A 27,915-nucleotide genomic window follows, 5' to 3' on the forward strand; every position below is an offset into this window, starting at 1 on the left:
CTCCTGTATCTTTAAAAATGGGAGTTTGAAAACAAGATTTTTAATGCTTTTTTTGGCTAGATAGGCTGCAGAACTGGAAAAAAAAGGCTTTTAAAATAATTGAACAATTTCCTCCTGCTGTCTATTTTCCTTAAGTGGATAAAAGGAGGGTAAGAGTCTTCAGCACACTGCAGGCTCCACGGAAACAGGGACGTTGACCATTGTTCTAAAAGCAGAACATTTTTATTTCTCTTCATACAAAATGTAACATTTTTCTTTTCCCTTTTGTCCTTCGCAAGGAACGGGTACAAGCAGAGTTCAACGAGGCTCCGCTCACAAATATGCAAGTTAGTGCCATGAAGGGTTGAAAAGATTGGCTCAATTGTTTCTTTTACATTTCAGCTGACAAGCAAAGTCTGCATTAGAAGCAATGATCGGGACAGGAATGTTTTTTTGGGATGTATGAAATAACTTTTGAAAAATATTTTCCGAAACATTCCTTGAACTTATTTCCTGCAGGAAATACAGACGGAGGAAAATGAACATTTTGCCCATTATTACTCTCACAGTGTTCCTTCGGCTTTACTCCGTCAGTCCTCCATTGCTTGTCAGCTGAAGTGCTTCAACAGTTCCCGCAGTGGTATGTCAGCCAGGCTTGCCCATCAACCCCAACTATAATACTGGAAGCTTCATGTAAACACCAACATACTGTAGCTCTCTTTCTGGCACTGAGCAGGGTGTTGAGGAGAGGACGCTGGGTTTTGGCTTTCATGGTGAGCAAGGTAGGACACAGGCTGGGGGGAAATACTGAGATTTCCTTTCCAAGAGCATTCATGAAACCTGAATGCAATTGGCAGGGTTTTGTCAATTGGAGCTAGTTTAAACATGATGAATGGGTAACCTTTTCTGGAGCCCACCCTACGGCATTTTAAATTGCATGTGGCTTGAAAAACAAAAAGACTACATGAATTTACAAGATACACGTATCAAAATGCTAGAAGTAGGAACTCATGCAAATATTTTCCTTCATTTAGACAGTGTTAAATACACATATACACACACAAGCCAATAAAAAAATGTTAAGAGTTGTAAACATTAAATAGTGATCCAAGTACAGAGGATCAGGTAATAAGCGTCTTTGATGTAGAATCCCTGTGAAACCGGCAGTGCATGTAGCGATCGCACGCTGCTTTTAGTGTTGGTAAATAAAATATTAGGCTTACACTGAGCACTACAAAATCAGTCAAGTGGAAGCTGCCGAGAGGGACTACATCCACGCAAGGGGGCACTGAGACTGAACCCGCAGGAGGGCGAGATTATCACTCAAAACAGGCGACAGGGCGGCAGGGAGCGATGTGCACTCCTAATCCTAATCCGAGCTCTTTCAAAGCGGCAGCGAACCTTGTCCGGAAGGGAATTCTTGAGCACGAGTCCTCTGGGTGCAGCAGTGCAGTGGGCCGGGCTTCATAAGATGAGTCGTGAAAGATTTCACCCGTTAAGTAAATATACTCTTAAGTCGACCTGAATTCAAGAATTGACCCTCCCCACCATCGAGGTTTTTCTTTTACCATCACATACTGTTTATTGTCATTCCCCTCCCCACCATCTGAAAAACATTGTCCAATTGGTTCAAAATAACAGTTTTGTGGATTATTACCGGATGGTCATTATAAAGACAGAACTGCCTCGTTTAAACTGGGATCACTTTTTTTTTTATAGCAGATGAGATGCAGAAAATCAAGTCATAGGGTTGAGAAAGCTCTGACTGAGTGTGAACACAAGCTGCCCATTCCAGCTCGCACTAACTCAGCCTGCTGCCCTGCCAGTTCTGTCTATTTCACCATTTTAATTCCTGCACATTCAACGTTTGATCCTGCTACTGATCAGTTCAGCAATGGAATAGCTTACTGTACAAGACTTCTGCATTGAAGCGGACTGGGAGTAAAACGGGCCTGACCCAGGTGTCAGTTCGCACATTTTCAGCCCTTGTCATAACCATCTCCCTCCGTTTCACACGTCTTGCTAACGGATGGATGCTCATGAACTTCTCCAGAGCACAGCCCTCGCCTTTGAGCTGCAACTGCACGAAGACACCATGGTACGTCTTTGGATCTAGTTTTGTAAGTTGAAATGTTGCTTTAATTTTGATACTTCTGCAGGGTAACAGTCATGGTAATGTCTGATGATGTAATGGGTTGCATAAGGCTGGACATACAAATATGTATAGTGCACAGGACAAAACGAGCATAGGAAACTGAATGAAGCAAAAGTGGTTTTGACTATGTACACGGACCTCAAGGGAAATTGAGGCAGAAGCGGGAGAGCAGACTGGGGTCAAGTCTATCATGGGAAGGGGTCAACCTCAGCTCTTCTGGTGCACGACATCAGTCCAGATTGATTGATCCTTAATTAGTAAATTGACCTGCCATTGAAGAGCACATATTACATCATAGAGGACGGACTCAATCAGCAATATCAGGACTCCTCCCCCCACACTGACCATTCCCCTCTCACTCAGTTCCCTTTCCGAATGCTGGACAAGGCCACGTCAGTCCAGCTGTTGACCGTCTCCCGAATTCGTGCGGTTTTGCGGCGGATGGTTGCTCGTGAAGTCTTGCGGGTTGAGCTGTAGCTCTGCACCATGACACTGCAGTAGTTTTCGATGGCTTGAGTCCTGCGAAAGAGAAGAGTGTTCCTTAGGCAGGGAGTCCGACTGCTACTGCTGTTCGCCCACACACCTGCGGCTTTTTGTCCTGAACTCCATTGAACCACTAAGACCGTATCGGACTTCATCATAGGTCTCAACAGTTCTTTCAGTTGACGTCTTCAACACCCAGAGGGGTAGTTTTGTAACTATTGCATTTATATAGCTTAGAATCTCCAACCTTTGAGTAGAAAAAAAAAATTCTCCAAGTTTCAAACCTAGTAACTTGGTCCAGTTAAGGATTATTTTAAGTAAAGAGTTAATGCGCAATAAAACCCAGCAGGTATGTGGGTCCCAGAAACAATGTTTGGGAACCCCTGCCTAAACGGTCTCCCATTTCCAGGATTGGCCCTGGTTCTGCTCAAACCAAGCTCTCAGTAACTGAATTGACCAGTATTCTTAGCATACAATATTCTGCACATTAACCAAGGCCAGAAAACACCTGAGAGTTTGTTAGAAACTTCAAGCCACACAGGACCTCAAGGACATGGGCTTGACTCCTGTTTTGCAAGTCAAACAGAGCACAGGGACTGAGACAAGAAGACTGGGTGAAAGCAGGACCGACAGCCCCGGTTTTGTTTCTGGTCCTATGATGCTTCAGGGGTGGAGTATTGTGGTCTGTTTAAACCACTGGTGAGCCTTAATCCAGTTACTCTTATATAGGTCACCCAAATATCACCTGTTATTTAAGAATGAGGTGTCCAACAGGTTTAAGAAATTGATTGATTAATGAATCAATTGATTGGTTTTCAATGATGAGATTGCCGCTCCTCGAGAGAGCTGAAAGATATTCCAATTCTCGTTCCAAATGATCTCTAAATTACTTCATTGAACACCAGTTAAACAGCTGATCATAGCTCAACTGTTCCAGGCCTTTAGAAATCGATTGAAAGGTGACCTTTAAAAACCTGTTGGACTGGGGCTCTCCAGGAGCAGGCTGGCCTAGACCACGCCACCGTCATGATCTGGTGTCCAACACACATGCAGTTAGTCCTGTGCGCAGTGTCCACTGACTGCAACTTCTGCTCATCGTTTAGCAGCCTCTCATTGCAGGCAAAAGGTTAACCTCGTTACACAGCCAAAAGCCATTTAAGCAAAAAAAAAAGGTTAAATTGAGGTAAGTTATCAATGACCTTTAAAAATGTCTTTCGTTCGGAAAAACCATTCACACATTCTGTGCCTCTGGTTACAGGAACTACTGTAGCTTTACGTGCAAATGGGAATCATACACATAATGGCAGGAAGAAATTCAGGATACTTAAGTGTTTAAGGAGTTTGTTATTTGTGACCTTATGTTGAAAAAGGGCATGTCAACAGCCTTGTACAACAAAGCTGCATATGGGTTAGGGATGCACTGAAGCAAACAGATTTAAAAAACAGCCGGATGGCATTACCTTCCTTATTACTCCGTAATAAGAGAGAGAGTCAGCTCACTGATGGCAAAAAGAAACACCATTAGAATATCTGTCAAACACCTTCTACATTACCTCCGGGCACTCAAGGATGTCCAGTATGGACCTGTCCCAGGGGTCAATTGTGTTTCAGTGCAGTTCATAAAATAGTTAACGAGCCTAATCTGCTTTTAACCAATGTCAATCTGCCTGGGACAAATATTGCCTCTTTAAAATCTTGTTCATGGCTACACAGTTTCCAGACTACATGAGGGAATTGCTCGGATATTTCTAAATCCCACTTGTTTGTGTAACTCTTACTAAACCCTACGTTTTCCAGTCTCAAAGTTTTCTGTGCTTTGGGATGATCCAAGGAAAGTTGTTTTGGGGAAATAAGAGATTAGGACTACTGGAGAAAGAAAAGGCAACCCCAAGGCCTGTGTGTTTTGAGTCTGAGCTGCCGTGTCCACTGCAGTGTTCACGCCGAGTGGGAATTCAGGGAGGCACTGCATCTGCACAGCAGGGCCTCAGGGTAGGGAAAGGAGTCCAGGGCATGCCAACGACAGCACAGCCCTTATAAACTTATGCCCTTTTATTTTCAATAGGGCTGGCCCAAGCATTATGGCATTGCTGTCCTGTTGAGTGTCAGATCACCAGAAATTGTCATCCACTACTTTTTTTTTTTAAACCCTTGGACTGAGGTTAAATGTTTTAAAACTGTTCCTTTTGACGGTTGAGATGACAGTTGTTTTTTTTTTTTTTTTAAAGCAGGCTCTTTCCAAGAAAAGCGTGCAATACAAACAGGAAATTCCACACTTCCATAGGCATTATTCCAGCTCAGGATGCCAGGGCGGAGGAGGAGAGAGCAGACAGGAAGACCGACTTCCTGCTACAGTACGGCCAAGTGTGACGTCTGAATAGAGAACGCTCACAGCACGGCCCCTGTTGGCAAAGGACCAGAAGAGAAAGACTAAAGCAGGCTTGTTACTTTTCTCATGGCAGTGCCCATGGAGAAAGTGTCAAGGCCAAGTTAAGCAAGGATACTTGACCTCAAGCCCTTCTAACCCACTCGACTGGAAAAGATCTGCAAGAGCCAATTCACTTAATTAATTATGCAAATTGATCAATACAGCAATTAAGGTGCCAGCCATACTAGCAGTTTGGAAGGGCTGCCAGATTGCGTCTCCCTGGGCTTAAGGAACTAAAGCGTTCATTCCACAGGCCGCCTTCTCTAGACTAACTTTCTCTGCTTGATGAGCTTGGCAGTCAGCCCATCTCGTATGTGCCCTTCTTTAACAAGCAGGAAATCCCTTTCCGAGAGAGCGTACCTGGGACAGAGCCTGGCACCATGCAGGGCAGGAGGATTGATTTTCGGAAGAGTCCATACTCACCTCTCGTCCTTCCCGATCATGTCGTCGAAGGCCTGGGAGAGGCGCTTGAGTCTCCGGAGGCCGGTGGACACCGACTCCAGGTCCTGATCAAACTGCCTGTGAGCAGCAGCAGAGGTAGGCGCGTTAGCTAGCTGGCTGGCTGGCTGCTCTCAGTCGGATGCAAGGCCTGCCTCTCTATCTGCTTAGAACAGCACGAGCCCAGTGGCTCCGAGATGCACACAGATTTATAATACCCAAATCCACAGTGTTGGAGAAAGTTAAAAAGAAATGCATTAAGGTTACAAGCTTATGTCAAGGTTTACTCTGAAGGGGTGATGTGTTCATTTACATAATATATACTCTACCTCTTTAATCTTAGGTAGATCCCTGTCACTGGTTAAATGTTAAGCATCAGGTTGCCACAATGCTGAAAAGCTGTTTACTGCAATGTGATAAATCAGTACTGTTGTGCTGGCCACAGAGGAATACAGGATATTTTATCAAAAGTACATCTATGCTTTAGTCAGCCAACTCCTTCTTGCAACACAATGCAAGAATAAGCAAAGTGCGACTTGGCTCCAGTATCAATGATTTCAACTCCTACAAGTGACACTCGATGTGCACAGACGCCGTCTCAGAAGTGCGTCGTTGCCCTGGGGGAGGAGGGCGCCCCATGACCTCACCGCCTGCAGCCCTGCGTCTTCGGGGAGGCGAACGGGCTCCGCAGCGCCGCCATCCGGATCAGCTTCCGCCTGGAGCCCCCTGCCCTTCCCGCCGCCCTCGAAGACCCGCCGGGCTCAGGCGTGCGGGCGGCCCGGGGCGTCTTCTTGGCCCCCGACCTGGGGGTTCGCCTGCAGGCGCTCTTGGGGGTGACGGCGGCGGCGCGGGGCCCGGTTTTCCGGGGTGTGCGGACGGCCAGGCCCTCGCAGGCGGCGCTCTTGCCCGGAGTCGCCACCAGGCACTCCTCCCGCGGCAACCGCGACCTCTGGATCTTCTGTCGGAGCAGGAGGAGCGAAGGAGGAGGAGGGGTGAGTAGAGGGACCTCCCGCCTGGCAGCACGTGCTCTCGAGTGCTCCTCAAGTCTCACAGCAGCAGCAGGAGTTTCCATATTCTGTCTTGAAGTGATCTGACACTAGCACATCACTTTGATAGGGTGACACACTTAAGGGCCGCTGAGGGCTTTTGGGTCAGTCAAACCTCTTTGGAAAAGAGGAGGTTAGACGTGTTGTGCATTACACACTAACCGGAGAGTTGGAACTTTTTTCCCCCAGGGGAGGAGCATTCATTACAAAGATTCCTCCTTTGATTACTCACAAAACAGCCTCCAGGTATTATCTACACTAGAGCTGGCCCTAGGGTGCGAATTTCACGGTATGACCACTGCGCGACGCAAACGTCAGCGTGAGAGGCAAAATCGTTACCTGGTACACGCCCCCGATGGAGTTCCGCGCGCTGCGGGTGAGGCCGCGCACTGCGCCGGGCTTGTGGCCGCCCGGTTGGCAGTCCCGGCCGGGGGTCTCGGCCGTGTTGGGCGGCACGGCCCGCAGGGGCAGCCGCTTGCGGAGGGACATGCGGAGCGAGTTGAGCGAGCTGGAGGAGGGCCGCTTTCGGAAACGGTCCGGGACGGGAGACGGGCTGTCCGCGTCGTCGGACTCCTCCAGGACCCGGTGTGTGCGCCAACCCGCCACCGCCCCCATCCCGTGAAGCACCGTCGACGCCATTTCGTCTCGCCCAATCAATTCAAGTAAGGCCAATCCTGTATGAACAACAACAAAAAAACTTATTTAAAGTTCCCTTCCGGTATCCACCGTTTTTACAAGCAGGAAACGTTTAGACGAGTAAATGACGATGGAAAAAGGGTTCATTTTTAGAATTTAAAGTAGTGTACGACACGTTGGCATTGTTTACATCTGGTTTTCCGGGCTCAATAACGTGTTTTTTTAATAAATTGAATAATAAGGTATTCTTGGGCATAAACCTTGAGCTTCGGGTGACAAACAGGTCAATAGACAGTTTTTTTTTGTTTTATTTTAAACGCTCTTTTTCGATAACGATATCCAGATCTCCCGAGGCCGGGCGTTGTTGTCTTGGAACCTCGCGACCCGCCCCGGTTGCCAGGGTCAGGCCACGCGGGGAGTGCTGGCATGCGTGAAAACCTGCAGTGCAGCTATTGCCGTAGAAGTTTCATATAGCAAAAACCCGTTTAAAAAAAAAGTGACCCGTTTTAAGGTAACAAATCGTGCCAGATAAGACGTTAGTGTTGTCTTTTTCTTAGATGGGCAGAAAGTCATATCCTTTTCTGAAACTGCTGCATTGAGATGAGCTCACTAGACAACATGACAGTACCAAATAGTTAATTATCTTTGGAGATTCGTGATACAGTACAGTTGAACATTGCAGATTGAAAAATACGCAAATGTTTCCAAACTTCGGCTGTTCCTCTAGTTCATATTGTCTTTTAAATGGTGCAGAAGACAACAGGACTGAATGATGAATAAGTACTCAATTAGTCACCGACTGATTACAATCCTTACTCATTAAGGGCTGAAGAGTCAGGTTTCAATATAAAAACAAGATAGTGAAATTGCTTTTATAAGGAGTATCGTGGATTTCGAGTTGCATTTAAATTGCAGGAGCAGTTGGGGGTCAGTTCGGGACTTCGTCAGTCTGGAATACGGTCACCTGCTTAAGAGTTCACAATTTAATAAAATGTCCGGGAAAAAAAAATATCCGAGTCCCTGATGCTCGGGTCCGATTAGATCGAGCTGTGGAAATGCAATCTATGCATCAGTCACGCAGTATTGCCGTCTTATGCTAAAACAATTGAACAATTAAAAGCGCTGCTTCGAATTTTTCTACTTGAAGGTATTCAGATATAAACTGGGTGAGTTGATGTTTTGGTCTGTCTACCACTGTGGCCCTGCTGTTGTTTAGTGGCAGCGTTCTTTATTCCCTAAAATAGGTCTGTTTCTGCTTCATCAAGGCACAGTTCTCGTCTGGCTGTTATTCATAGGGAGTTGCGAATATATTCCATTGTAAATAAGGAATAAAACCGAATCGTTTTTTCTTGAAGAATTCACGAAACATTTCCTTATCGAACCGACTGCTTATCAGCAAAACAAAACGGAATGCCTTACTTTATCTGGACAAAGATCACTCCGAGCTCGCCTCCCGACGTGATGAAGAATCCCACTTTCTCCTTTCTCTGTTTGAATTTGGCGGAACTCCCCCAGCCCCGCCTGGCGCCTAAATTCTGATTGGCTCTTAAATTCCCGGTGGTTTGATTGGCTGGCGATGGCGTCATCGTTTGGAAATCATCGGCCGGGATTTATTTGTGTTAAAGGGACAGGGGCCGCGGGTGAGCTGCCGTCACGTGTCCCCCACTACTGCGCTTGTTAAGTGTTTTTGGCAAGAACACCAGGATAGCAGTAATTAACTTTATAGCTTTTGCTTTAAGGACAGGATAATGATTGTCTTGCTGCAATAGAGAGAAATTTAATCGTTTTCTTGACACAACTGGCATTAAAAAAGCAAAGATCTCTTTTAACATTGCCACTGTATGTTTCTTGTTGGAAAGAATTTAGCAGATTAAAAAACAAAACAAATTCTTGGTACCTTGTGAAAATTCCTGAAATTCCTTTGGTGCTTCAGCTGGTTCTCCGGCCTTGCTGTTGGCTGTATTTTGTTCATAATGAACTCATTCTTTATTACTGCCATCTCATTACACCTTGTTTTTTTTTGTTGTTGTTGAGTCTTTCCCTTGCTCATGTTTAGAGAAAACCATAGAGGCCAACTTGGGAACAGAGACAAGGCACCTGACCTTGGACACAGTCAATTGTCACAGGCAGAACATCAATATTTAACTCAGATTTAATGGTTTTATTCCTCGGATGATGGAATATAACTGTACCAGCAATGACCTTGTGCCTTACCCAAGTCACTCAATGTCTAACCTGCATAATTATGTTTCAAGACAACTGTGCCCTGTGCTCACTGGGCTGTTTTTTTGTGAGAGCTGCCTTGACCTTCATATTTGTTGTCCCTGAAAAGTTGCAATTTTCTAATTACTTATGAGTATTTATAGGTAACAGTTGCAGAGTTGGAAATGATTACAAAGTAACACACAATAATTAACAGAATCTTTTTTTAAATTAGAGAATTATTTAAATCCTTTGCCTCTTAATGCACTTTAACAGGATTATGGTAGCTACATATTGTAGTAAATGTCAGAATTTAATTAATTAAGGAGAACCATTTTCCACAGTTTCGTAGAGCTAGTCCTTTTAGGAAGAAGTCTGCCCATGTCCCATGTATGTACATATTGGGAGTCTAGAGTTGAAACACAAAGAAATCACTTTTACTATTAAGTGTGCTATAAGACTTGAATTTCTCCCTTTGATATTGTATGGCACTATCATTGAGGATAATTCTTGGATCCAAAATGTTATAAATTTAGGTAAAAATGTGAAGGTCAAATTCTGATTTAAGAGCAGGAGTACATTTTGGACAACAGTGGAAGATGTCTGCTTAAGTTATTTAATGCTTTAGTTTAGGGTGTGTATATAATAGCAAATTCCACTCAATATCGGTATAAAGAATTGGAGCGAATCCATTACATTCAGGATATTACAACACAGCAGTTAAAAAAAGTTCAAAGAGGGTCTTTGATAAATATATTTCACAGCAATGAGTTGGCAGGTCTTCTCATTTGCAGCACTGGAAAAAAAGAACAAAAACTCTTTTCAGGGAAAAGCACAGTGCAGTATGTTTCAAACACCCACTGGAAATATAATTTGTAATAAATCAGAAAGACTTCCTGCATCATTTCCTGCCCCCTGCGTTTCTGAAGGATAGTACAAAAAAATCAGGGTAATACATGTCACATGTTAAGACATACAGGCACAACAGCAACACAACTCCAGCAATGATAGTGTGTGGAGTGAGAAGTCTGGCCAGCTCCTAGTCCAGTGTTGTGTTCTAGAGGACTTTGTGGGAATGCACACTAATCTACAGTCCACATGGTTCATTGTAGGTTATTAATAAGGTGGACTAGGATGCAGTGCAGGTTTAATGTCTTTCTTTAACACTGATGATTTAAATTTTTTTTTTAAACTTATTGTACCCTTTAAATCCATAGGAGGTTTTGGCTCAGAGAAGGCAAAACTACCGCTTTCTAGCCTGCTCTCTTCAGGTTGCAGAAGCTAGGCAATGCTGGGCCTGGTCAGTATTGCGATGGCGGACCTCAAAAGAAAACCAGTTTGCTGCTGTTAGTGGTTTTGGTGGACCAGTAGGGGGCTCTCTTCTCTCTGGACCAGAATTAGGAACCAATGCCCCAGCACGTTAACAGTTTACACTGGTGTAGGGGGTGCCATCCTTTCGATGAGACACTAATCTGTAGTCCTGACTTCTGAGCCATTAGGCGTAGAGGTGCTACTCTGGTGTCCTGGCTAAAATCCACTCTGGGCTTGTACAGTCAGCCCATCCTCTAAGTCTCCCCTTAATTTATGAGGTGCAGTTGCACACTCTTTCCCTTGATCGGCTGTGCAGTGGGGCTGCTGGTGCAGAATGGCTGCCACATGTCACCCAGGTGGGGCTGCACCTCAGGATGTCTGGATGAAGTGACTCCCTCCTGCATGTGAATGGCGATGGAATGAAAGTGCTGTATTAATGCAAGCGATCGTTATTATTGAGTTTAGGCCCTGCGCTGAGGAGCCCCTGGAGAGAGGGCAGCATGATCGTGCTGGCTCACCGCGGCGATTCTCTTCCTCCTGGAAAACGTGGCCAGGAACACTGTGCACAGCACCACCACCACCCCAGCAATGACGGGCTCAAAGGGGAAATGTGTCTTCTTATCTGCATGGGAGAACAGGACGACATTAACCCAGGTGAGGCTTGGATGGAGGAGGGTATTCAGGTCCTTTGTACAGGGTCTTTGGTGTCTCCTTCCAGTAGAGCTGGGCGATAATTCGATAACGATAATTATCGCAATATAATTTTCCTCGATATAATTTTAACAAAAGTTTGATAAATGTTCGATATATATGTTTATGCTTTGCGCATGCACACAAAATACTGTGCGCATGCGCATGTGCGTGGGTGCGCGTGCATGTTGCAGACCGGGCAGGTAACAGATTTGTTTAATGTTTCTGCTGTTTGGCAAGTGTTTGTTGTGTTCTTAAAATAAAAAGTTGTTTAATTTACCAATTAACTGTCTGGTTTCTTCAACTTTCACTCAGGAGAAAAAATCTGCTTTTAAACTTGAAAGAAATAATGATTTGACATTTATCGTGATAATTATCGATATCGACTGATATGAAAATGTTTATCGTGATAATGTTTTTGGCCATATTGCCCAGCCCTACCTTCCAGAATAAATTTATAGATGAGCTGTACATGACCAAGTTCACTGTGAAATGGAAACTGACTGTTTCCTTTCCTGTGAGGGTGTGAGGATCTTATTGTCATGGTGGACAGTGACTTTTGGAAATGAATACCACACTATCATGAGAAGACTTTGTTTGATTTCAGGTGCTGCTTAAAAACAAGCAGTCGGATTCACACAATGTTACATGTTAATCTGTCTGCCCATTTTCTAACCACTTCTTCCAGTTCAAGGGGAGCCTATCCTGGCAAGCTACTCAAGGCAGGATACACCCTGGACAGGACACCAGCCCATCACAGAGCACACAAAGACACAGAGGCATTTACACTAAGGCCAGTTTTCTCAAAAGCCAATTAACGTACTGTATGTGGCTAAGACATACAGTGCTATACTAGTGTAGTATACAGTACTACTATGCTAGTAGTATACTGTACTAATACAGTACTGAGAAGAAGCCAGAGCACCGGGAGGAAACCCAGTGCTCAGCTCAAATCCTGATATAGGCACCCTAATTTTTTCCCAAGTTTCCCAAGTCTGGCGGGACAAAGGAGTGTGCTCAAGAGGAATGAAAATGAGGTTCCTTTGGCGTCTCGGATTATGCGTGTCTCTTTCCTGCTCTCTTTTCTAAGCATGACTTGATCCCTGAATCCTTAAAGTTTGACCCTATGGAATCGTAAAATATATACTGTTTGAATTGAATACCTGTAGTGTAAGTTATGATATTGGCAAGATTGGCTTAAAATAGAATCAAGTAGGGAAAAAAAGCTGACCTTCCACTGTGAGGCTGAAGGTTTTTGTGCTGTTTCCATGCTGGGGAGAGAGTGCTTCGCATCTGTAGGTGCCCTGGTGGGAGTACTGCACCTTGGCAATGGACAGTGTGGCCTCCTTCCCATCCTGATACAGAGAGTAGCCGTCTTCATCCAGATTGAGAGTGGCATCATTTTTCAACCAGGTCACAGACACCTGGGGGTTGGCGTAGATGTTACAGGTCAGCGCAACCGCGCTGCCTACCTCTGCTGTCCGAGTCTCTGTGCCGGACAAGTCTGGCGGGACTAAGGAGTAAAACATAGATGAAGGATGTGAAATCACAGTGTCCACCTAGAATTCCACATACATTCTCTTAAAATACCGATTGCATTATAATCCAAGATTTACTGTTTACACTTTTCACTTAAGAAATTACAAAGCAAAAATTTGAGAGACTCAAGTTGAAATATAAAGCAAATAAATTCCTGATCTTTTTCAAAGTGCGGTTTTCAACAAATAATGTGTGTGTCAGTGGCCTTTTTCATGTATATTTAATATCTGGGCTCACCAGGGCATCTCTGAAGGTTCATGTGCACTTCAGTTTAGAAGTTGACAAGACATTAATAAGCCGAAGTGAATAGAATTGAATGAACCTGCCCCAGATGGGCTGTTGGCCCATAATGGAAGGTCAGGCCCAGAGTTTTATACTGCCGCTGTTAATGTGAAACAGAGCCGTTGCCCTGCCCAGCGGCACAGCTTTCTGACCCCTGGGGTCGAGACAAACACGCCGGGTGAAAGGGGAGCCAGGCTAAGCACTCACAGCGCACGTCCAGCTGGACAGAGGCGTTGACGCTGCCGTCCCGTCGGAGCTGGCAACTGAAGGTGACACGGTGGTCGGCCTCGGACACCGACTGGACGCACAGGCTGCTGCTGTTGAACTTGTTCTGCTCCTCGAGCCGGACCAGCGCCTTGTCCCGGTACCACTCCAGCTCCTCCGCCCGCTCGTGGTCCCGCGCCTCGCAGACCAGCGACACCGTCTGCGCCTTCTGCAGCGTGAGGACGCCGCCGCCCTCCTCCACGTTCAGGGTCACCCAGACGCCTGGCAGCGAGAGAGCCTCGCACACTCAGCCACAGTGCTTTCAAGTCCCCAGGCCCTTCTCTCTGAGCACCTCTCTCTTAGGAGACACTGGGTGCTCCACTTAGTTCGGATACACTTAAATGCTCCGGTTAATTAGAAGACACTCAAGGGCTCTAATTTTTTTTGTCAGAAATGATTTGCCACGCGAAGCAAGTGGCCTAGGTTGCTGTGGCTCCGCTCGATGAGGGTTGACCACCTGGAGCTCTTTATGGTCATTAAAGTGCCACTTTATAAAGGGGCTCTTTTGGGGGTTGCTGCAGTGGCATGGTGTTTCTGTTTTCGCTTATAAGCGGGTGCAGGTTGAGCTCTATGACCCAGGTGACATAGTCTCGAGCCTGCCACCACCCAGCTGTGACTGGGATTCCCCAAGCGACAGAGGGGGGTTAGTCTGCCAGGGCTCTCCAGGTGCTCTGGGTTCTCAGCTGTGGTAAAATGGTTAAAATCATTGTGCGCTGGTGGGGCTTGTAGCCACTACCTGAGCTTTGAAAAACGCAGTTTGCACAGTGACAAATCCAAATCGGTTGAGTGAAACAAAAAATAATTGGTTTTGAATGTTTTGATTTCTAAGCCTGAAAGCAGTTAGATTTTTTTGGAATGAAGTCCAGGGCCCTGGGATATTCACTTACAAAGCCATTGATTTCTTTTGCGTTGTTTTGTTTTTGTCCACCCCACCAGCGATAACATTGTTTCAATGGACACATTCTTTTGACAGAGCGTTCTTGGGTTAACCATGTAGAGTTTCGCCAGATCACATGTGAGATGCCTTACAAAACAGTTTTTAGCTGGATTCTTCCTGATTTGCAATTTACGTATTTAAAATGATTTTCTGTACACTCTGCAGTACAGTAAGGGATTCTTCAGTGAGCTCTTCAGCCTTTCTGATTCTGCCCTGATACATTTATTTATCTAATCTATCTTTTAAAATCATATGTCTGCGCTGTTAAATATCACAAACATTCTTGTATTACTGCTAAGTCATCTCAAAGATTTTTAAGTTGAACAGCATCAGTATGGCTCACCTTTGAGTTCAGAGATGAAGCTGAAAAATAGAAAACTGTGAAGCACCAGAGACTTCTGACCCATTTTAACCATGAAACGCTGTAGCGTAGGCAGCCCTGGGGATAGGAGCAGAGTGACATGGCAGATCTGATAGCATGACCTCATCTTCTAGTACTTATATTTGGCATAGATTAATAAATTAATGTTTAAGATGAATTTGATCAACCTTTCTATAAAAAATGTCTATATAAAACACCAGTTTATAATTTCCGGCTTGACATTACAGCGGGTACTTACCTCTGTTGAAACCAGTCTGGGAGCAGTGTGCAGTCCAGGGGTTAGTTTGCTGTTTTTGAAAGCTGTGGTTTGCTCTTCCGAGACATTTTATACTGCCAAAGGGTTTTATAGCATCCCAGTGAAGAGACGCACCTGTCTCTGGTTCAAACCACCCAGGTTTTATAGTGTTAATTAAGCTTTGTGCAAACAGGGAAAGGCTGACTCCAAGCTGTGTGGAGATCATTGCATTGTCATTGCAGCTCCTGGAAGATGACAAGAAGGTGCTATTTGCAACAGATGTATAAAGGCCTTCCTCTTACTCGAGAGGAGGAGGATGGGCAGACAGCAGATTTACAGGTGTCCCCTCTGTTTATCCCTCTCTGTTATGTGATCTGTTATATGTCCTAAAATCACAGCCTAATTTTCATTTTTTTAATCATAATTCTACCAGGTATGTTCTTAAGAAGTTTATCTCAGGTCATGCCTGTACAGTGCTCCAAGATAGAAATTCTGGTTCTGGCTTCTTTGAAACTCACTTAGATCCTTTCAGTTAGATCACAAAAATAAAAGGCAGAGAAATGCCACCACCCAGCTGTGACTGTCTAAGTTACATCTGCACCCTCACACACATGTGATTTCAATCAAATTAAACTATATTTTTTTTCAAAGGGCTCCAGCAATTCCTTAAACATCCAAACAATTATTAAAAGATACAAAAATGTCATTGTCAGATAGTTTAAAAATGTGTATTATACGTAAACCTTCTATTTTTGGCAGTGTGAGTGATATACAGTAAGTGCTGTTAACATGAGTAATAAAGTGAGAGAATGAGTTACTTGCCAAGGTTAGGGATGGTGAGAGTGTGTGCCAGCACATCAGAAAATAATGCAGAGGCACCAGGTTGTATCTCTTATACACCAATGACAACTACCACATTAAGTGGGACTGTGTGACCCTGTTGTGTAGTTTTATTCAGCAAAATGTGCTGCAGCTTTTGAGATATCGGCAGGTGATTGGGCATGCATTGTGTGTGTGTTTCCCCAGCTCCGCAAGAGGGAAAGAAAGGGTTGTCCTTCTGACGGAAGAATTGAGTGCAAAGTCCACTAGTGGTTTCAATTGCTTGCCAGTATGTATTTCATAATCGTGATACCCATCATTTGGACAAAAGGCATTTAAATATGTGCTCTTCACTACCGGGAGCAAAATCTGCATGCACCTCACATCACATCAGTGCTGCACACTGTGAGTGAGCGAAAGTCCAGTATAGACTGAACTTCAGGATAAACAAACACACGCAGCCACTGAATCATAACAAGGGACACGGACTGCCCCTGTTGCGTGACAGCCCACCAGTGGCAGGGCCAGGAGAGCAGAATGACTTCACTGGTCCACGTGACTCACGGGTGCACTCTTCTGTGATCCAGTGGGTGAGGTTACAGGTTACAGGTTGGATTGCAGCTGAAAAACGTGAATGCATTCAGAAGTATCCAGGCGTGTAGTAGTAGTTGTGCTGAGCATAGCATTTCTCTTATCGATTTTTCTCAGAAGCTGCACCGTAGCAGCCTCATAAAGCAGGCATGCCGTACAACTTTTCAAGATTTCATCAAAGGAGCAGGACTGCCAATACTAGAGACCAAAGGTCTATCTGCTTATCCACAAAGACTTGGAATCACAAGCTTTAGCAATAATTTGCCATCTCTTATCCCTATGATAGATCACTAACACATCTCTTTGCCAACAGACCCTGTTTACAAGGGATTGCTGACCTCTTCCAGGACCTGAGAGTTCTCAGAAAAACCTGTTGTGCAACACAGATATGGTAATCATGGGTTCAGAGTGTATTTATATTGCATTCCTCTGGAAGATTTGTAATGAGAGCGGTAAGGTTCTTGCTGCCAGTGCGTGCTTATTGCTGGCCACAGCTTTCAGTTTTGAGGTCCCCTCCTAGCATTAAGCTGGGTCAAAGGTTAACAGGCACCACTGGTGGGTTGCCAAAGCTCTTTCTCTTCTGTCATCAGATGGACAGCAGTCATGTGGGAGTGGAGTAAAATGGGGACTGGGATCACCCTTGGAGCTCTAAAAGAATCTCTCATTTGTAGTTAAGCACATAAGGCTTGTGAGCAACTTCATTGTCGCACAACCTGTTGAAAGTGAGAAAAACCATGACATTGGATCAAAATGTTGCGATGTTTCCTTTTGATGGGATTTGAGAAAGTGTCACCATGAGACCCACATAATCACCACCAGCCTTCCACAAAAGCGCTTAGTTGTTTGCGCAGACTTTCCTGATAAGATTAAGAACTGACCCTTCTCCTTAAAGATAGTATATTTTGTACTCACACAGTGATCCTGCTGCACGTTCTTTAATCAGTAACTGGACAAAACTAGAACATTGGAAGCTGTTCCTGGCACAGCCCTCTGCATCGGCTTATCGACTGGAGCACAAGCAGTCCTTTCTCCTGGATCTTATTCCCAAAGATCTGGAAATGGAAAAGACAGAGAATCAAGAATCTGACCATTTCCCGGTGTGCAACAGGAAAACTGGCGAAGACTCCGGCCTCAGGTCCAAACTATTCCGCTGGATACCAGTGGATTACAGAGATGAACTGTACCAACTTCTGCGGCTGACTGGGCCCTTGGTAAGAGACCCTCAACCCTAAGCTGTCTCTCACACTTCTTGTATAACGGTCAGAGGAGTAAGGACATGACGAGGATATGTGATGCACTGGTTTGCAAACAAAAACATGTCAGTCATTAAAACTGATGGGCATTTGTGTTTTGTCCAAATGTCAACTGATTTATTTCTGTTGTATGACAGTGCAAGTAAAATCATGTTTGTTTCACAATGATCTTTGAAAAATGAAACTTTCTGGGCTGGAGTTTGATTTACTAACAGTGGCTTTGGGGTGCAGAAATACTGTAGAGTGTTGAAAACTGGATTTTAAAGTAATGACAGAGTTTATCGCTATGAGCATATGTAGATTAAGCACATACTGTAGTCTCAAGCATCAGCAGCGTACAGGCACAGCAGGCTACCAGGTGTTTTAGTTATGGAAGGGTGCACACAAGGGAATTGATAATATACATGCATGCATATACAGTGCATTGATTTTTAAGGTGGGTTTCGGGGGGTGATTTTTTTTAGACATGTCTTTTCTGCTTGGAAACTTTGTTTCACTTGTTCATCTTGATGTATTGTTCCACATGTAAAACTTGAACCAGAAAAAAATATTTTTGGTTTAAAAGTGTTGCACATTTTTAAATGGGGATAAACTGCTAATTTGTATTTCCTTTCATTGTTCTTCTTTTTGTTTCCCAGCTGGCATCTCGGCTTATGAATTTCTTGTTGCCTTTCACCATCACTATTTTCTGTGGTCACCTGGGGAACATGGAGCTGGCCGGCTACGCTCTGGCTTCAGCGGTGAGTGTGCCAGCTGAGCCTGGAGGTGCAGAGTGGTGGGAGGGGGTCTGAATGTAGTACATTTTGCACAGGAGAGAATTTCAGTGGAATTCAGTGACCCCAGAGAAGCCAGCATATGAGGCTGTTTTTACATTGATGTTTTCCTTTCCAGGTTATTAATGTCACAACAGCTGCAACCGGATTTGGGCTAGCGTTGGCCTGTGACACGCTGGTGTCTCAGGTAAGCAGATACCTACAGTGTTTTATCAGGGTCTTATTACAGCCCAATAGGGGATCTTATTGCATCCCAATAAGGATGGACCTTCCGCTCCTCATCCTGTAAAAAGCTCCTTTTGATGAGGTTCCAAGTTCAAAGCTTGGCTGTGCCACTAGCCAGCTGTGGTAGTGAGTCAAAGGTGTGGAACTGCATGATTGCTGCTGTGGTTGATTTGGCAACAGTTAGCTACACAGGCTTAATTACGTTCCGTATAGGAGCCTTTTACAGTGATGTCCATACTCCCTGTGTTGGCTGACTTGTCCTTGTAGGTTCAGGGAAGTGCTGGGGACACAGTTCTGATTGTACCAGACACATTTTCTGAAAGATCCTCATCTGCTCTCACACTACAGTACATTTTAATACTGCCTGATTGCTTGCAGTTAGAGAAATGAGCTTTACAATGCACTTTTTACATGTGCACATGCATACCCAAAAAAGCCTGGGTTTGCATGTGCAGACTGCTGGGGGTATCCGAGGGGATTCAGGGATGTGGGACACTTGTCCATTCCACATCAGGGTGAAGAAACATGCAGTGATTCTGCAGCTGCCCTACTCTTCTCCAGACTTGAGTAAGACTTAACCAAAATGTCACAAACCCCTGTTAAATACCTGGCTTGGTACAGGAAATCTTATTTAATGCCAGTGCACTGAAATGCGCACCTCTGCTCTTTCCCTGACAGACTTTCGGGGGCAAGAATCTGAATCGCGTTGGCGAGATCCTGCAGAGGAGCATTCTCATTCTGCTGCTCTTCTGCCTGCCCTGCTGGGCCACTCTCATCAACTCCGAGACCATCCTGCTGGCCTTGTACCAGGAGGCGGAAGTGGCCAGGTGAAACAGAATTTAACTATTACCAGTGTCGGTCTGTGAATGAGCAAAAAAGATTAGTTTTTCAAAGATGGCCATACAAACCTGTCTTATATCTGTGAAGCATTTGCTGTTGGTACTGTTGCCTTATGCAGAGTGCTTTCTCTCAGTTTAAATTTCTCTGCAGATCGACTTACTGTTTTTCTGAGCCTATGGCAACTACTTCCATGACTGTCACCTTTCATATAAAAACTCTTGCTTGTTCTTTAGGCTGTATGATTAAAAATAAGGAACATGCAAAACGTTGTTGAAGATGCTTCTTCATATTATCCTTCCTTATTTGGTGCAGATACCCCTATTCCATGTGACTCGAAATATATAAAAAGTAACAAGCAATAGGTTTATTCCATTCTGAAAAGAGAAGAAAGAAAACGCAATGTTTCGGCCGTGGTGTCTTCCTCAGGTGAATAAACCTATTACTTGTTCCTTTGTTCCAGCCTTCGCATGCTGACGCAGCTGCCCACCTGAACTACTTCATATATAAAAAGTGTTCATTATGCAGTAAATAAATGCAAGGCTACTGTTGTGCAGGTACAAAAAATGAATAGATACAAATAAAATTGATAAACCTTATTTGGCACAGAGGTGAAAATGAAAGACAAAGCCCCAGGAAAGCCCCAGGAAATGGAAGTTAAACAGAAGCAAGATGTGCATGATGTGCAACATCACTGAGAATGCAAGATCCAGGACTCTGGGAATTCAGTTCTCTTCAGCTTCTTCTTAAGTCCCTTCAAATGATGGCTCGACAGGCACCCATGTTCAGGACATACTGTATAAGCTTTCCCATGGTACAGAAGAATAGTCCAGCTAAGGTCATATGAGCTATCCTCAACCACACTTAGCAAAGTTGAGCCATTGGGTTCTTCAAAGCCAACCAGAGGATCCAAATGGAGAAAAAGGGGTAGTGCATGAGGAATGTCTTTAAAAATGATCCCGGCAGGTCTGTAATAAGCTGTCAGAACTTGTTGTGTAAACTGATACCCTGGCTTCTTACAGAAACAGGTGTATGAGATCCTTGAGTGTATGAGATCCTTAAGTTACTAGCAGCCTAAAAAGGTTGCTGGACTAATTGGCTACCTCCCATTTGTAAATGTTTGTGTCCTCTTTTCATTCTATTATGCCTCTATTTTGAATGTTGCTAATGTTTCAGTATTAACTGTAACACACGAATCGTATAGGTTTGTGTTTCACAGCAAAGCTGGCTTAATAGCCTTAACACAGTCTTACATAGTGCAGATAAACTTAAAAAAATACAAATGTTATGTTTTTGCTTTTCAGGATAGCTCAGCTGTATGTGGTTGCGTTTCTACCTGCTGTTCCTGTAAGTATGTTTAATAAAAAGTAAGCTCATTTCTTTTGTTCAGTAAATTGTTACATTTTGGGGGAAGGGAGGGTTGCATTTGATTGTAGATGAGCTCATATTGTCTGAATTGTGTGGGTTCAGCTGTCTTAATTTGAACCCACACAGTTCATTTAAATGTCTCAAGTGTCTTAAATTGTTTGCTCTGTAGATTTTACTTTTAAGATTTAGGCTAGTCGATTTCTTTTTTGACCACAGACCACAGACTTTTTTTTATACCTTGGAACAGCCAGTTATCGTACAGCCTGACAAGCCTTGACAAGCTACGTTCTTCTTCTCGGACTTTGGAGTCAGAACACAGAACACGTGGTTTCTGCTCAGTTTGTTGTCAGGAGAAGACAGAGCCTTCCCTATTAATGCTAAAACCCCACAGCCACACATTCAGCAAGTGGGGTAAAGGTGTACGTTTGAGATCTCCCAGCAGACTCTACTCTGTCTCAACCCCTGCTCAGCTGAAATACATACATCCCCTGGGAGCTCAGCCAGCTGACAAGTGGCAGAGCTGGGATTCAAACCCGTGATCTCTGGGCAGTAAGGTTTATCTTGCAGTCCTAGGCCTTCACTGCACTGTTTACCAAGGATCATACTTTCTTACTTGTTTAAACAATCCTCAAAATCAAAACTTCAGGCTCCCTGGAAGTCACTACTCTGTTGATTAGGTGCTATATTTATATGAACCCTTGTGAAAATTATTCTCAACCCCTTTATTTTTCACTTTCTAGAAAGGGTCACTCTGTCCCCATATAGTATCAGTCCAGGTTTCCTGTCTAAACAGGACAGGGTCCTGTATTCTATAGGATTCCCCCGCTTCTGTTCCTGTGTTTTGCGTTGTGCTTTAATTTTGCAGTGTCCTCTGACTCGCCCCAGCAGGAGAGGGCCTTGTAAAACAAGAATCTGTGCTGTTGTCATAATTGTGAACTCCTAACTCCATCTTCTCTGCTCTGCAGGCCATGTTTCTTCACCAGCTGCAGGTGGCTTACCTGCAGAACCAGGTACAGTGGTGGCTCTGTTCGGGGCTCATTTACATCTGCCTTGATCGTTTACGTCTGCCTGTCCATTATCAGAAAGCTTGTCATTCCTGGTGAGGGCACAAGGCAGGACCAAAGACTTGACAGGACACCAGTTCGGTGCCAGTGGCACACGCAATTCACAGATTTCAGCACATCTTTGGGAAACACAGGCAAACCAGATCACCTGGAGAAAGCCTGTGTGGACTCAGGGAGAACTGGGGTTCCTCTGTTCTTCTTAATTTAAATGAGGGCTTTGTTATATTTTCACAGAAAATAGAGCATTGTAAATGTTCTTTATTACATTATTAAAAAAAGCTGCTTAGATGACTGTGCTTTTTCTGTAGGGTATAATCTGGCCACAATTGTATACAGCTGTTGCTGCGAATGTCATCAACGTGGCAGTGAACTACGTCCTGCTGTTCCAGATGCATCTGGGAGTGAAGTATTTTGATTAATTTCCTTCTTTAATTATTTTCACTTTCATTTTCCTGTTCTTTGAATAATACTGGTGGCTGTGCTTTCTTGTCAGTGCTATATTATGTCCTTTTCTTCAGAGGGTCTGCAGCAGCTAACAGCATATCTCAGATTGCCATCTGTGTGCTTTTGTACGCTTTCATTCGCTGGAAGAAGCTACATGTGAAAACCTGGGGAGGTGAGTGCAGGACGTGTCCACTTAGCTCCTGGCTTGTCCTCATGTGGTAATTCTGCAACACTCCTGCATAGCATATGGGGGCAGCATGGAGTAGTTGTTAGAGCCTAATAAAGATTCAAAAACTAGCAGGTCCAAATTACAAAGTTTTATAACTTGAAAAATAATTTGGTAGTTAATTTATTTATGTTAAAAAAATACCTAGCTAAATGCCAAACTAAATGGTTGTAAAAACTACACAAGAATGCTGTTTTTTGTAAGCTTTATTATAGTCTGCTGCTCTTGTGAGTGAGATTAGCAGCTGGCTGTTGGAATCTGTTAAAGTGACTCTTTGTCTCCCCATACAGGCTGGTCCACGGCATCTCTTCAGGAATGGGGCTCCTTCATGCAACTGGCCATTCCCAGCACCCTTATGCTGTGCTTTGAATGGTGGATCTATGAGATCGGAGGATTCCTTGCAGGTCTGTTGCTGTTGATGTCTTGATTTCAAGTTAAAAGAAAAAAAAAACAGAAACTAGAATTGCATCTCTGTTATCCTGAAAGCATAGAGAACTGAAGCAGTGTGTGATCTGAGGTAGAGAAAGGTTATAATAATAAACTTTATTTTATATAGCGCCTTCAAAGGTGGCTTCTCAAAGCACTTTACAGAATGACAGTAACAACAACAAAAAAATACACAAGATATGCACAATGAGAATACACAGTTAGAGGAGACAGTAAATGGTGCTACTAAATACAGTAGGAGCTGAGGGATAAAGAACAGAACCAGTTAAGTAGAGGCTCTTCTAAAGAAGGTTTTGAGTCTGGATTTGAAGGAGTTTAGAGAAGGTGACTCTCTGATATCCTTGGGGACAGAGCTCCCCCAGTCTGATCGTAGCGCGATGTCTCTTCTTTGCCCCCTTTGGGACTGTGGCTGCTGTGGAGCAGGCATGCTGGGGGAGATCGACCTCGGGGTGCAACATGTGGTCCTGGAGCTGGGAGCGATCACCTACATGGTAACACAGCTAAACGCTGATTAACTGCCTTTATAGCGCTGATGGGAAGGAGAGCAGGTGGTGGTTTTTATTTGTTACTGCAAATGTAGTTAAACATTAAATTGACTCATTTCTAGATTAAAATGCCCGCTGATTCAGCAGTAATACTTAACTTAAATTGTAACTGGACAAATGACTGAGGGACAGCAGCTTTTATCATCTGCGTGTTGTTGAATGCTACCTGAAGTGCACTGCTGCCCCTTTAGGTAAATACTGGCGAGTTATGATCCCAAATAGCAGCCTTCCTCCTCAAAGTTTTTCTTCAGAATATGTTTAGTCAAAAAATAAGTTCAGTTTTCTTTGGGGTTCCTGCAGTTTCACTGTGCCATGCTATTGCTTCCTTTGCTGTAATGTTACATCAGAAAGGCAACAGAAGAGAAGATGCCATTCAGATCATCAAGCGTACTCAGTACTGTGGCATAGCGTGATAAAGCTATGGGAGGTCTGTAGATTTAATAGGAACCTTTCAATCGGGCCTTAAAGAAACGATTCACTGAAGCCTAGAGAAGGCTCCGAAAGCCGTCTTTCCCTGCCCGTGCAGACAGGAGTGTGGTGTGTTTTGGACCCAGCGGTTCTCTCAGGCCTCTCTGTCTCCTGTGCTGTGCAGTTTCCCCTGGGCATCAACGCGGCCACCTGCGTGCGAGTGGGGAACGCCCTGGGGGCGGGAGAGATCGACAAGGCCATCATGACCAGCAAAGTGTCACTCGTCTTAGCAGGTCAGTCTGCTGTGCTGGGCGCCGCCACTACCCGTCTTCTGTGAAGCAGGTGTTTCCATAGCAACCTTCAGACGGGTCGGGAGCAAGACAGAGTCTGATAAAGTCAGGGTTTATAGAGGAGTGAGTTGCCAGATTCTTAAACAGAAATATTTTTAAAACTTTATTTAAAAAATGCATAACACAGAGCTTAGAGAATGTTGATATGTTCTCTTTTTTTCTCATCAGCATTGCTGGCTGTTGTCCTGGGGGCTGTAGTGGGTTCTACCAAGTCTGTGATTGGTTACATCTTCACCTCTGATGAGTAAGCAAAAATAGTTTCTTCCAAGCCCTGTAATTCCAGAAATTCCAGAGTGCTTGTGCAAGGAATGCTGGAAAGTGAGATTGGCACCTGGGGTTGATATCCTGGTGAGAGATTGATTTGAGTTGGCGCTTGTGTTTCTCAGCTTGCAGATGTGTGTAGAGAATGCTCCCAGCACCTGTAGGATCACAGCTGTCTCCCCTGAATTGGGGGTTTATTTTAAAAAGGAGAATTTAATGTAATGCAACTGCTACTTCAACTCCTGTTTTCCTGTCTTTCTCAGGATGATTGTGCAGATGGTGTCCGAGGTGATGAATGTGTACATTCCCCTGCAGTTCTTTGATGCTCTTGTGGTGAGTCAAAAAAAACACAGATCGATTTTCCTTTTTACAAAACAGGTAGCCCTAAATGCTATGTACTGTGCAAGGGTCACGAAAGTAATGCCTCTTATTCATGTTAATGAAACATCTAAGACATGGCTTTAAACAGACCCTTATGATGGAACCTCCAATAGTAACTAGCAGGACAGCGTTATAATGTTTTTACTGGACAGGACTGAAACAAGCCCATCAAGAAAATACCATTCATCCTTGCATCTCACTCCTGACCGATCCTGACCGGTCTTAACCCAGGATGCCTCTTGCAGTGCACAGCATACATGTTTAGTTTTGAATGCTCAGTGCTGTAGGTAAAGAAGTTTGTGTTGTTGTGTTATTGATTGAGCTCTGATACATAACTGAAGTGAAGGGACGCATTTAGTGTGCACAGTTTACATCCTAAAATCTTTTCAACAGCTCTGAGGCATGCCCGTTTTGTCTCCAGTGTGTCGCTTTAGGCATCATCCTGGGAGTAGGCAAGCAGAAAATTGCTGCAGTCTCTAATCTGATTGGGTATTACTGCATTGGGCTCCCCCTGGGCATCTCTTTAATGTTTGCAGCAAAGCTAAGAGTCTTTGGTAAGATTTTTCTTTGCAACCCAATGGGACATTGCATGCACTGATAGCATATTCAGAATAAAACAAATGAACATTTTTCAAAATTGCCACTTGCATATTGTGCCATGTTTCACAACAGGTTTGCAGTAGAGAAATATACAGGCAACTCTATATATTTACACAAACCATAAATAATACACAGATGTTATACAGTAGTTGGCGCATCTAGCCCACCTTGTGTAGCTTAAGCTTAGATAACGTGTTTGTTCCAAAAGAGAATCTGGTCAGGCCATTCCTGTTCTGCTGCTACAATGTCCTTTCTGGTCTGGTCTTCCCTTTTGCTCCAGGTCTGTGGCTGGGTTTGCTGATCTGCGTCTTTCTGCAGACTACCTTCTTCATCGCCCTCATCCTGAAGATGAACTGGAAGCAAGTGATGGAGGAGGCAAGTCTCAGAAAAGCTGTGCTTGATTGTATCTTCAGTAATTTGATTTAATTTTCATCCGTAGTATTAATTCAAATCTCATGTTTCCACGAAGGTTTGCATTTGAGAAAGGCAGAAGCCGGGGTACCGGCTAGTTGTGTACTTCACTGCTCCACACCCCAGTCTGTCTTTGATGCTGAAGGGGCGCTGTGTTGTTCTGCAGGCCCAAGTGCGTGCTGGGAAGACTGTGCGTGTGACATGCGTGGGGATGAAGCCACCTATTGGAGAGGCTCTGACAGACGGCCTGTCCACAGAGAGCTCAGGACACACTTCAGAGCAGAAAACTGTCCCCAGAGAGGTGAGAAAAACAATTTAATTGGCCCAGGGACCTCTGACCTTCCTGCAGCCTGGTTTGATGTCTTTCAATGAAGTCCAGGTCTATGAGACAGAGGGTTGTTTTAGGGGAGGAAGTTTTTAATTTTCATTGGCTGTCTACACTTCAACTTGTATTGAGGAGACAGAAAAATGTTTTTTAATAGAAGCAGTGAAGGTTCAACTTCAAACAATGTATCAAAAATGCTTTTTTTTGTTGAAACATTCTATATGCCATTAACTCTTGGTTTGTGTAGAATTAAAAATAGCTCAGGAAATTTCTGTTTGGGTCTTGGGTTCGAGTGCGGTGACGCTCTGTGTTCTCTGACACAGCCCGGCGGCAGCAGGATCTGCACATACACAGCCGTAAGGACAGAGGAGCGTGGGGGGCTGGCGCTGGAGGTCACAGGGGACCATGAAGGGGACACTAGGGAAGAGGAGGTGAACCCCAGGGGCCTCCTCTCTCTCAGCCAGCTGGTCTGGCGCCGGGGACTGGTTCTACTGGCTGGACTGGGCATCTTGGCCATTGGCATCATCATGCACCTCATCTTCCCCCCAGACGTCCTGGCTCAGGCACGGGGCAATTTCTCTGTCTCTCTGGAGGCGAGCAACCTCTCCAGCCCACTGCCATGGGACAACTTCACCACCCTGTCCTGAGCTGCATTCATACGACAGGGAGGGGGGACTTCATTGCTGGTTACAGCTTCTCCCTGGTGTTCTAAATCGTCAGATCTTTCCAGCTCAGCCCTGCCCAGTGGATTGACAAACTGTTGCTCACAAGAACAACTAGTGAGACATGCGCTTTGCTTGTCCTTTTCCCATGACTGTTTTGGGACTGAGCCGTTAGGACCATTTTGTTACAGCAGCTGAAATTCTCTTCACCTTGTGCAACAGACTCACAGTGACACAAAGGAAGGACATTGCTGTGTCCTCTCATTCAGTTGCTCTGTCATTGTCACAGTTACAGTTTCTTTCGTATCTTTATCAAGCAACCATAACTGCTGTTGAAATGTGTGTTGTGTTTTTTTTTAATTAAAGCTCTTTTCCTGTTCCTACCGTGTTATTATTCACTTTTAATTTATCTCTGTCAACTTAATGATGTCTGTCTTGACGGTTCATGAAATGCCCACAGTGAAATATGATGTTTGGCTAAACTGAACCACGAGGACAGCAGCCAGGATCTAAATTGAAGGACAGAAAATTCGGCAGCAGAATGTTAAGCAGATTGAATATTAATGTAAGTGCACAGTCATTCGTCTGACAAATGCAATCACAGAACGCCTGTGTATGTGTCCAATAACAAATTATTGACATTAATTTTCTTACCAGATGTCTGTGCAACTCTGTAACTGTACCTACACCAGACATTAGGAGGATAGGATAACTGAGTGTTAAGATCTGTACTGGGAGTAAAAATCAATATACTGTATAATTTATCGATTTATATATTTTCAAATACTACATTTTAAAAAACTCTGCAGGTCATATGGCCTCCATCAGCACTGGTGTGCTGTGGCTCTCACTGAGACTGTTTGAAGCTCCATGTGTCCTGTGCTGCTGTCGGTACACATGGCTGTCCTGACCGGGCCCCGA

At 44.3% G+C, this 27,915-nt stretch overlaps 3 protein-coding genes across 5 annotated transcripts; 1 reads left to right on the forward strand and 2 right to left on the reverse strand.

The window, feature by feature from the left end:
- Positions 1–200: 200 nt before the first annotated feature.
- pimreg (PICALM interacting mitotic regulator) lies at positions 201–7,165 on the reverse strand. 2 transcript variants are annotated; one of them, XM_088616152.1, is made up of 5 exons: positions 6,866–7,165; positions 6,128–6,438; positions 5,466–5,561; positions 4,078–4,116; positions 2,516–2,653 (listed from the first exon to the last, which is right to left on the reverse strand). In XM_088616152.1, the coding sequence occupies exons 1-4, from the start codon at positions 7,163–7,165 to the stop codon at positions 4,086–4,088; spliced, it is 738 nt and encodes a 245-aa protein (XP_088472278.1). In that variant the 3' UTR covers positions 2,516–2,653; positions 4,078–4,085. The 2 variants fall into 2 exon arrangements, with proteins under 2 accessions (XP_088472277.1, XP_088472278.1); XM_088616151.1 differs by lacking the exon at positions 4,078–4,116 and having other exon boundaries at positions 201–2,653.
- Positions 7,166–9,966: 2,801 nt separating this feature from the next.
- Positions 9,967–15,230, reverse strand: tmigd1 (transmembrane and immunoglobulin domain containing 1). The gene is made up of 6 exons (XM_088616149.1): positions 15,008–15,230; positions 14,731–14,826; positions 13,394–13,672; positions 12,597–12,878; positions 11,194–11,297; positions 9,967–10,160 (listed from the first exon to the last, which is right to left on the reverse strand). Exons 1-6 carry the CDS (start codon positions 15,228–15,230, stop codon positions 10,149–10,151), a joined length of 996 nt encoding a protein of 331 aa, XP_088472275.1. The 3' UTR covers positions 9,967–10,148.
- Positions 15,231–15,250: 20 nt separating this feature from the next.
- LOC148643365 (multidrug and toxin extrusion protein 1-like) lies at positions 15,251–27,373 on the forward strand. Of its 2 annotated transcripts, none has more exons than XM_088616135.1 (19): positions 15,251–15,343; positions 16,728–16,805; positions 17,331–17,625; positions 18,306–18,407; positions 18,559–18,627; positions 19,344–19,492; positions 20,807–20,849; positions 21,836–21,880; positions 22,243–22,340; positions 22,453–22,550; positions 22,895–23,008; positions 23,475–23,542; positions 24,189–24,297; positions 24,523–24,598; positions 24,879–24,948; positions 25,418–25,550; positions 25,877–25,971; positions 26,174–26,308; positions 26,656–27,373. In XM_088616135.1, exons 1-19 carry the CDS (start codon positions 15,321–15,323, stop codon positions 26,977–26,979), a joined length of 2,124 nt encoding a protein of 707 aa, XP_088472261.1. In that variant the 5' UTR covers positions 15,251–15,320; the 3' UTR covers positions 26,980–27,373. The 2 variants fall into 2 exon arrangements, with proteins under 2 accessions (XP_088472261.1, XP_088472260.1); XM_088616134.1 differs by lacking the exon at positions 15,251–15,343 and adding an exon at positions 16,227–16,625.
- Positions 27,374–27,915: the final 542 nt, after the last annotated feature.

This window comes from Lepisosteus platostomus, chromosome 22 (assembly GCF_059453375.1).
Source record: "Lepisosteus platostomus isolate fLepPlt1 chromosome 22, fLepPlt1.hap1, whole genome shotgun sequence".
NCBI classification, from domain to species: Eukaryota; Metazoa; Chordata; class Actinopteri; order Semionotiformes; family Lepisosteidae; genus Lepisosteus; species Lepisosteus platostomus.